This window comes from Brassica oleracea, chromosome C2 (genome assembly GCF_000695525.1).
Source record: "Brassica oleracea var. oleracea cultivar TO1000 chromosome C2, BOL, whole genome shotgun sequence".
Classification (NCBI taxonomy): domain Eukaryota; kingdom Viridiplantae; phylum Streptophyta; class Magnoliopsida; order Brassicales; family Brassicaceae; genus Brassica; species Brassica oleracea.
Genome location: NC_027749.1, coordinates 22,463,066 through 22,474,110, shown reverse-complemented (window position 1 = coordinate 22,474,110; position 11,045 = coordinate 22,463,066). Strand labels below are relative to the sequence as shown.

At 31.2% G+C, this 11,045-nt stretch overlaps 1 protein-coding gene and 1 pseudogene across 1 annotated transcript; one reads left to right on the top strand and one right to left on the bottom strand.

Moving 5' to 3' along the window:
- Nucleotides 1-3,172: 3,172 nt before the first annotated feature.
- Nucleotides 3,173-5,039, bottom strand: LOC106323720 (F-box/kelch-repeat protein SKIP6-like). Its single transcript, XM_013761800.1, has 2 exons — nucleotides 3,880-5,039; nucleotides 3,173-3,218 (listed from the first exon to the last, which is right to left on the bottom strand). The coding sequence occupies exon 1, from the start codon at nucleotides 5,037-5,039 to the stop codon at nucleotides 3,885-3,887; it is 1,155 nt and encodes a 384-aa protein (XP_013617254.1). The 3' UTR covers nucleotides 3,173-3,218; nucleotides 3,880-3,884.
- A 140-nt stretch (nucleotides 5,040-5,179) lies between these two features.
- LOC106325013 lies at nucleotides 5,180-6,876 on the top strand (annotated as a pseudogene).
- The last annotated feature ends 4,169 nt before the right edge of the window (nucleotides 6,877-11,045 follow it).

The following is an 11,045-nucleotide window of genomic DNA, read 5'->3' as shown; positions in this document are numbered from 1 at the left end:
TAACTTACGCACAACAACATCATATTTTATGATAATTATAAAGTTATATAAAAAAACGCACCTAATGCTTTTCTTGTATGAGAGAGTTTCTGATTTTAATCAATTATGTTTGGTGACAAAATATAGGAGAGTTTAATCTTATATATAGATGTGAATAATTGTAATCCTTTCAGTTACAAAAAAAAAAAATAATAATTGTAATCTTTTTTGGATTATGATTTCTTAAACATAAAATTTACTATTTAAATAGGAAAGTTTATTATTATATGAAAATATTTGAAATACTTGTTTTACATTTTATGTTTAGATTTGAAGAAAAAAAAACTACAACTAAACAGTCTTTAACAATTTTATTTTGTAGAAGATTTTATAAAAGGATAATTACTATCAAACAAATTTTTACAATTATATTTTCTTTATGATTTTAGAAAACGAAAATTAGTATTAAGTAAATTATTATACATATTTTTTTGTTTAAGAATTGTAAAAAGGAAAAAAAAATTAGAAAAAGTAAATTATTGTCAACTAAAAACTATCAAATAATCTTTTGCTATTCTCTTTGTTTAGAATTTTTAAAAAAGGAAAATTCCTATTAAATAATTCTTGTGTTATTATCTTATTATACTTATATTATTAATTATGATATATTAAGCAATTATGTTTGGTGACAAAATATAGGAGATTTTAATCTTATATATAAATGTGAATAATTGTAATCCTTTCAGTTACAAAAAAAATATTGTAATCCTTTTTCGATTATGATTTCTTAAACATAAAATTTACTATTTAAATAATAGAGTCTATTATTATATGAAAATATTTAAAATAATTATTTTACTTTTTTTTAGATTTGAAGAAAAAAATAAACTACAATTAAACACTCTTTAACAATTTTCTTTTGTAGAAGATTTTATAAACGGATAATTACTATCAAACAAATTTTCACAATTATATTTTTTTGTTTTAGAAAACGAAATTAGTATTAAGTAAATTATTATACATATTTTTTTTAGGAATTGTAAAAAAAATTAGAAAAATGAAATTATTGTCAACTAAAAAATACTCTCAAATAATCTTTTGCTATTTTCTTTATTTAGTATTTTAATAAGCGATTTTACAAAACGAAAATTAGTATTAAATAAATTATTATACATATTGTTTGTTTAGGAATTGTAAAAATGAAAAAAAAATTAGAAAAGGGAAATTATTGTGTACTAAAAACCATCAAATAATCTTTTGCTATTATTATCTTTGTTTAGTATTTAAAAAAAAAGAAAAATTACCATTAAATAATTCTGCTGTGTTATTATTTTATTATATTTATATTATTAATTATGATAGATTTTAACACATGTCATCATCTTAAATTTTTAATTGTCATGTGTCATCGTCATGTTAATTAATAACTTTGAAGAACTAAGCTTTATATAATAAGATATTTATGGTAATCACTTTAGTTTAAATCGACTAGATGTTACATATACAAAACTATATATCTAATTAAAACAACATAATATAATTAATATAAATTATACATAATAATTATAAAACCATTTAAATTTAAAATAAAATATTAATCAATTATTATAATATTTATATCCGTGTATGAGCACGGGAGAATCACATAGTATGATAGTAAATAAAAAGGATAATGAATAATTTTTTTTATATCAGTTTGGTAAGTTTACAAAAAGAACAGATCTTTTCCCCAGCTAAGCCCGTATTCTTTCTTCTACAAAAATGCGAATGATAAATTAAATAGTAGAGTTTTTTCAAAGCCATATATTCTTTTGTAAAACACTAAATTTATAAAAGTCTGTTTGTTTTTGCTTGGGTAAGAAGGTGAAGCTTTGTCTTTTGTAAAATCTGCTACTATCAAACGCCAAGTCATTGATAAATGGAGACAGAATGTTACTGTCACTCTGAAACTGAGGAGACAAATCTTTTTCTTCATTTCCATGTAAACCATGGGGTTCAAACTCGTTGTTGTGAGGTGAGTTCACTTCTATATGGATAAGATCTTGTTCCTGATTATTCACGAACACTGCAAAGGGGTTATAGAAGTTGTAGCCTGACCCAAATTGCAACTCCTGGTTAGGGTTTGGTCCGTAAAGCATTTCTAGTTCTACAGGCAGCATAGCTTGTCCATTGACAGGTTGAAGATAATTATAGTTATTATCAAACTCAGGAACCAACATTTCCATAACGTTCTGCTCTGGTCCTAAGACGATGTTTTGTTCCAAAACAACTTCCCCATGGTGATGAGGACCGTTAATCTTATGTTCTACCATATGGGGGCATCAACATGATTCATATCATGTAATATATTTCTCTGTTCAGCTTCTTCTGGTTGTTTTTCCTCTTGTCTATTAACAGCTCCTGATCTGATTCTTGGTCTTTTCCTTCTCCGATGTTTCTCTCATTTATCTTGATCTCTTACTGTCTGCGAGGTGGCTGTTACTGGACCTGAAGCCTCCTCTGTCCCATCACCATCATAGTCACTGTAACTGTTGACAACAGTTTTCCTCCTCTCAGTGTTATTATTACCTCTTCGGTGTGTCTCAGTTACATTAGAAAGCACAAACTGAAGATTTTAGTTGTCTCATAAAGTGTGTGCATCCTAATTTGGTTGAATAAAAAATAGAGGCATTCATCATTCTATAATACTCCTGTTCGTTTTACCAAACGCGGCGGCAACCGGATGCGGCTCTGAATTATCGCTACAGTTAGGGCGAGCACAGCACAGACAAATCCGTTTCGTTTATTTAGACGCTGCGGCAAATAAAAGTCAGTTAGGAGAACGCCGAAAATATCAGCGACAGCATCAACTCCGGTTTCCTTCCTCCAGATTATCAGCTTGCGACTGCTGACGTCCTTAAAACTCTGAATTTTCTTCTTTCGTAGGGTAATTGTTGGCCGCGGCCGCCACTAGCTGCGTCTTTAAAACGAACAGGGGTAATACCACCCGGAAACAAAGTTGTAACATAGACTTTTACAATCACGCATGTCAATGAAAATATCAGTAATATCTTGCAATCTATGTTATCTTTGAATCTAAAACACTTCGACAAACAAACGGGACGAGCAGAATAGATATGTATCTTGCTTCTGACTCAGTTGCAAAATATATAAATTAAAAGAAAAAAAACAACTTAGATCCCCGTCAATGAGTCAGAGATGATATCAATAAATATATAGTCTGAAACAAGGAGTAAGAACTAAGAGCATTTCCAATGTATTACTATATTTTCTACTCCAAAATAGAGTAACTCCAAAATGGAGTTGAGTTTTGCTATTAGAGCATCTCCAACTCCACTCCATAATTTACTGCAAAATGGAGTGGGAAATGGAGGGATGAACAAACAAAAAACAAATTACTCTATGTATTACTTCATTTCCTACTCCAAAATAGAATATTTTTAATATATTATGTTTTATGTTAATAAAAAATTAGTAATATCATCTTTCATTTATACTATTTGCAAAATAGTCCATTTTCATATGTATGATCTTTTATGTTTTATATCATATATCTTTTGTATGGTGCTTATCTTTTATTTTTTATATGTATGGTCTTTTATGTTTTATATTATATATATTTTGTTGCATAAAATAGTTCATTAGATGGATATTTATATAATTAAGAAATATTAACAGTAATTTTTATAATATATATAGTAAAATAATATTTATATATTTATTTATAATAATATTTTATTAAAAACGAAAATATTTAAATATGGAAGACCATTTTATAAATAAAAAAGTTCAAGAGTTGGTTTACTCCATATTTGGAGTAATCATATCTATTACTTCATTTTGGAGTGGGTTTTGGAGTGGGGTTGGAGATGATTTTAGGTTTTGGAGATGCCCTAAGAACATCATCAGGTAAAGGCAGTACCAGCATACACAACCTTAACTCTATTTGAGTCTGTGAGAGGGTAGTCGAGTTTGTAGACAGAACCAGACCACTCAATCTTTCCCCGAATATCTGGTCCGAGTTTCCTGAGGGAAATCTCCGCAGACCAAAGCTCCAAACTATCAGCACCTTGAGGCTGGGCGTTCCAGAAGATGACAATGTAGGACGCCTTTTTAAAGAGTTTGCTGATACCGTATTCAACCAACTGTTGTTGTTGAAGCTCTTCCAAACCCTTGACTTCCTTCCAATCCAACTCGTCTGGCAAACACCACAGTATTGTCCCGCGGGGACCACGGGAAAATAAGAATCGTCCGATCAAACACCAGTCGTGTCTATCTCCTGGCTTAGAATCTGTTTTTCCGCATGACACAAACAGTTTGCTTGGGGAGAAGGAGAAGCTTTGACCATCCTCATCCGCTGCGTAAACCTCCTTCTTGCCTATCACCACGCTTTGTTTGATATTCTTCGGCCGAGTAGTAGTAGGCACACACAAGAAATCCCAAGTTAAGGTGTCGATATCGTATACCTCTGCCCAGTTTGAGGAATCAACGTCATCCCCGCACCCTCCAAACACGTATATCTTGTTGTCTATCCTGCTTGCTGAGGCGGAAGTACGAGCCATCTTCATGGGCGGGATGCGGTACCACCTATGCTCGAAACAATCGAACAACGCGACTTCCGAGGTGGGTTTGCCGTTCACGAGTCCACCGATGATATATATACCCCAAGCCAACACCACGAAAGAGGATCCTGATTCTGGAGACTGATACGCGTACGAGTCGATCGGTTTCAGCCGACGTTGAACCGGGTGGAGGATGAACCACCGTGGGATGGGTTCAGCAAATATGTGCAAGCACACGTAGTAAGATGGCTCGATGCAATCCATCTGACATCTACAGTCCCAGAGCCAAGGAGAGGTTGCCAGAGACCGGTGTGCCTTAGAGGTCATACCAAAGGCCGCCAGGTCCAATCTCGATACATAAGCCAGGCAGTTCAAAACCACCTCATCTGGCAACGACGTTAACCCACCTTTGGGTTTACCGATCTGCGCCTTAGGGTTTCTTGACTGGGCTTTGGTTCCGTTAAGTCCACCTTCGGTTGCACAAATTTGGGCCACCATCATATCTTTTGAACCAAAGTGTGTTCTTGTTGTTACAATTTTCCAGTTTCCTTTTTATTTTTATTTTTTATTTTTTATTTTTCCTTTTTATTTATTTTTTCTTTGATGGGTAGTAGTTTTATATAAGACAGTTTCTGGTCTCTTCGTCTCCGTTCTTCTCTCAATTGTCGCAAAAAGAAAAAGATCGATGAAATCAATGAAAAGAAGATCTGGGACGATTCAGGGATGTTCTCAATTAGGATTGAGAAAGGAGAACAAGACGAAGGTGTGTGGGTTAACGTCGTTGCCAGTTGATGTGGTTACGAACTGTCTGGTTCATGTATCGAGATTCGACCTGGCGGCCTTAGCTATGACCTCCAAGGCACACCGGTCTCTCGCAACCTCCTCTTCTCTATGGGACTTGAGATGGCGGATGAAGCGCATCGAGCCATCTTACTACGTGTGCTTGCACATATTTCCAGACCCCGTCCCACGGTGGTTCATCCTCCCACCGGTGAAACGTCAGCTGAAACCGCTCCTCTGGCTTTGGTGTACAGAATCAGGTTCCTCTTTTATGGTGGTGGATCGGGGTATATTTATCATCGGTGGACTCGTAAACGGTAAACCCACATCGAATGTCACCATGTTCGATTGTTTCGAGCATGCGTGGTACAAAATCCCGCCCATGAAGATGGCTCGTGCTTTCGCCTCAGCAAACGTTATCGACGGCAAGCTATACGTGTTGGAGGGTGCGGGGATGACGTTGATTCCTCAAACTGGGCAGAGGTCTACAATCCCCGCACCTATACTTGGGATATTTTGTGTGTGCCTACTACGACTCGGCCAAAGAATATAAAACAAAGCTTTACGTGGTGGATGAGGATCGTCAAATCTTCTCCTTCTCCCCAAGCAAACTTCCTCCTATGTTTGTGTCGTGCGGAAAAACAAATTCTAAACCAGGAGACAGAGACGACTGGTGTTTGATCGGAGGATTCTTATTTTCCCGTGGTGCCCGCCGGACGATACTGTGGTGTTTGCCAGAAGAGTTCGATTGGAAGGAAGTCAATGGTTTGGAAGAGCTGCAACAACAACAGTTGGTTGAATACGATATCACCAAACTCTCCACAAACTATGCCTCCAACATTGTCATCTTCTGGAACGCTGGTGCTACTGAGAGTTTGGAGCTTTTGTCTGCGGAGATTTCCCTAACGAAAATCGAGGCAAGCCAGGGACTAGAGATTCGGGGGAAGATCGAGTGGTCCGGTTCTGTCTACAAACTCGACTACCCTCTCTCAGAATCAAATAGAGTTAAGGTCTTGTTTGCTGCTAGTGTCTTTGCCTGATGATGTTCTCACCTCCTTGGTTCAAAACTAATATTTGTTGATATCTTAAGTTGTTTTAAGCATCTTCGTCTGCATTTTTAATTTTTATTTAATTTGGAATTTGAGTCAGAACCAAGATACATATATCTCTTGTGCTCGTCCCGTTTGTCGAAGTGTTTTAGATTCAAAGATAACATAGATTGCAAGATACTATTGATATACATGTGTAATTGTTATAGTCTATGCTTACAACTTTGTTTCTGGGTGGTATTATAGAATGATGAATGCCTCTATTTATTCAACTAAATTGGATACACACTCTTTGGAGCTTACACTTGGAAACGGGAAGGCTCGTGGTTGACTTTGAACAACTCGGACGGATTGTTGATTATGAATGTGAGAAGCTTATGGAGTATCTTCTTCCAGTTATCTGGATCTTTTTGGAATCTCATATGTTCATCACTTTCTATTCAAATATTCAGCACAAAGCCTTCTCCATGGAAGTGTTGGTATTGTTGTTCAATCCATTAATTTGGTTTCAAAAGCATTATTTGTAGATAAGAAATGTTAAGATGTATGATTATTCTGTCCCCTTTACAAATATGTTTTAAATTAATTAGTGACTTGTAACTGCTTCTCAACCACACGGTCAAAAGTTAACAAAATGTTAAATTCTTTATTTCCATGCAGTTCAATATTTTTGTCAAACACTAACCCATATCGTCAAATATGTAGTCAGACAAAGGTACCCAGAAGAAAAGCACAACCAGTGAAACTAACTAGCTACAAATGCTACAACTTTAAGCTTTTGGAATCACAAAGATGAAGATACATTTGTAATAGAGCAGTCATAACCCTAAGGAAGGAAGATACAGAGGTAATCAATAATATTCATTTCCCATGCAGTTGAGACATCGTTGTACCCAGTGGCGGATGTAGAATCAGATTTAATGTGGGGCACAAAAAAAAATTTCACTATATTTTGTTTTCAGGTTGGGGGCATTTCTATACTCTTATAGTAATTGTTAAAGAAAATAAAAAATTAGTTGGGGATACGCGCCCCCGTACATTACACCGTGCGCCTTCCCCTGGTTGTACCCTGCAATTTATTTTATTTTTTTGGAGAACACCCTGCAAATTTTTAATACGAAATACATATACAATAAAAACATAAACATAGCCATATATACAATAATTAACAAAACTTTCTGAACAAATGAATGATATACTATGTAAATTGAAATTAACAGCACACAAAAAGATTGAAATTCAAGTTGCCGTACTTCTTTTTTCTTACAACTCAATTTTCAAAAGAAAATTTTACTATGAAAAAGTGAGAATCGTATATGAGAGTCAAAGAGACTAATGGCTGAGATGTAGCCACGTGGAGCAAGAGCGTGATGAAGCTGTTGACCATCGAAATGGTTATGGTGACAACTGTTTAACCAGTTGAGAGTTGTAGAGTAGCTTGTAGTTGAGATGAGTTGTTTCATATTCCCCTCCACGAGCAATTTTATTCCAGGTTTCTTGCTCCTAGGTTCTTAAAATATATATATGTATATGTATATATTATATAGGTGTATGTAATTGCGGGGTTTTAAGTTTTACGGGAAATCTAACCGAAAGTTTTTTATTTAAGAAATTTTCGGTTGGGTTTCCCGTAAAGCTTAAAACCCCACAATTACATACGTCTATATAATATATACATACACATACATGTATTTTAAGAATCTAGGAATAAAAAACCTTCAATAAAGTTACTCTAAGGCTACGAATGTATCACAGTACATATGCAGACCATTATCAATGCAGATTGAACTGCAATTTTTTTTTCCATTCAATTTTTCAAAAGCAGAACAAAAGAAAATCATAAAATATGCATACAGAATAAATTTGGTCATTGATTTAATGATCATTGATCTGCATGAGAGAAAGGAAAGACACCAAAAACATGCCGAGGACCAACTAGAATCATTTGTCTTTTGTTTTGTTTTTGTTTTTGTTTTTGTTTTTCTTTTCCTCCTACCAATAAATATATTCATTTAATTTATTTTTTTCACTTTTAAATCACATAATATTTCATTTCAAAAGTACATTTAATATATTGTTCCATCTTTTCATTTTATTAGTAGTTTATTTTAAACTAATTTTATAAGCATATTTTATATATTCTATAAATATTTTAATAGAAAATTATGTATATGTAGATTACATATTCAAAATTTTATATAATTTTTAATAATAAATAGTCACGCATATTATTTTTTATATAATCTCAGAATATATGCTTATACTAAAGAATTATATAATGTTTAGTTAAGGAAACATATATGTTATAGTTTATTTTTTTATAATTGATAATATTTAACATAAATAAAATAATATTATTTTTATGGTTGAGGAAAATGATATGAAAAACAATTTTAGGATTCAGATTATAATAAATCGGTTCAGATATACCCAAAATAAAATCTAAAATTTAAAAGAAAAACATAAAAAATATATAGTTATTTACATAAAATGAAGTATTTAAGATACTTATTTAAATTTTAAATATTTATTGATATATATCATAGCAAAATAAATAGGAAATTTAATATTTTAAGTGTATTTATTTTTTAAATATTTATATTCTATGTAAATTTGGACATTCAGATCGATTTTTCAGATATTTTTCACCCGTTGGGGTTCGGTTTAATAACACTTTTGCTTTGGATATGTTTTATAACACCCTACAAAACACATCCAGATATTTTTTTACATTTTGAACTTGGTATGAGTCTGTTTTTTGGTTCGGGTTGGGTTCAAAATTCAGGAAAAAAATTTTATGTCCAGCCCTAATTAACGTCTTTGGATCTTAATTGGATTTTAATTTGGACTATAAAAATAATTAAAGGGGCAAGTAATACTCTTTGTCATTTTAATGAATTTTATATATTTTTTAAGTTTCAATATATTTATTAGAGTGATATTTTTTTACGGTTTATTTGTTGTAATTGTTTTTTACTTTTTATATAATGTTTAAACTTTTGTTGTATTTATTAAATTAATAAAAAATAAGAATTGATAAGAATTGTATTTTTTTAGATATTTAATTTGCAAAATTATTTTTAACATTTGGTTAAACACGCTAATTCGATAAACTAGCTTAATCAGTTAGATCTGCATTTGTTCTGCATGATCTGCTTGATCTGCATTTGTTCTATTTGATCTGCGTTTTGGGTTTGATCTGCTTACCATTCGAAGCCTAAGTAGGGGCGGACACATAGCAAATACTAACATAATTTTTGGTATTTATAATTTGTTTCGTATATTATGAATATCGATTTTTTTATTTACTTTATTTTGGAAATTTACGGATATCCAAAAAATATATAGATATTTACGGATTTCTTATCCGTTTTGTTTATTACAAATACTTTAAAAAATTAGATACAATTTACTATTTAAAATGTTTATTTTATATGATATATAAAATAAAAAATAAAAGAAGTTATAACTATCGTAACTTTTATAATAATAAGAAAAAACTTAAGAAAAAGTTATAATTATCATAATTTTTTATTTGATACCTTTGATAAGTAATAATGTGAATATAATTTATTAAATTATATGTTAGAGTGATTATTACAAAAACTTATACATTTAAAACTCTAAATTTATACATCTTCTGAAGCAAAACGGCTATCCACTTATCAAATTTTTATTCTTTTTTTCGATTTTAACGTATATTAAATTTTAGTATTTGCTCTATTTCAAAAGTTTACGGATATCCAAATTTATTTATCAAATCGAAACGAATAACGAATCGAATCAAATTTAACGAATAAAATGCTCATCCTAACCTCTAAGAACATATATCCCCGCTTTATGGATATTAGTTATTTTAAAAGGAAAAAATATTGCCGTTTTTGTTAAAAATTCTTTTTGAGTTACGATTGTCAAAAATGAAAATAAATAAAAAGGCAAAAGAGAATATTCTTTAACTTCATGAACTTTTTTTTTTGCCGAATCTATATTATTAAAAGAGAAATACCCATTTGAAAATGTTCTTATTTCATTAATTAAATTTCCTTTTTTTTCTTGTCTTTTTCAGTTGCATTTATGAAATATCCTAAAACGAATAAAACTGCCTAATTTATTACTTGTCCTTTCAGTTACATTAATGAAATATGCTTAAATGAATTTAAACTTCCTATTTTATTGTTTGTCTTTTTCAGTTACCTTAATGAAATATATCCTTAAATAAATTTGGACATAATGTCATTTAATCAACCAAAAAAACTCATGAGTTATCCTTACGTGCATAATTTTAATAATGGAGATTTTTAAAAACGTGCATCATTAAAATGTTACCTAAAACATGCAGCACTAATATATAACATGCATCAATAAAACTAGAATTTGACTCACACAATTGTACGGATATTATTTTCAGTTGATTAAATTTAAAAATAATTATTTATTCAAAAAATATTTAAGAATGGCTATGTTTTTAAAAATTATATGGTATTATTTGCTCATAGCTCATTTGTCATTTGATAAATTGTTAGAAAGAAAATTTTAGCATAATATAACTCAGTTGTCATTTGCTAAATTTATGGTTTTTATTTATATTTTTTATTATTTAATTATAATATTTTCATTTTATATTTGAAAGATAAATGAATTTTCTTTTGAACAATATTTTTGTAAATGTGTTTTT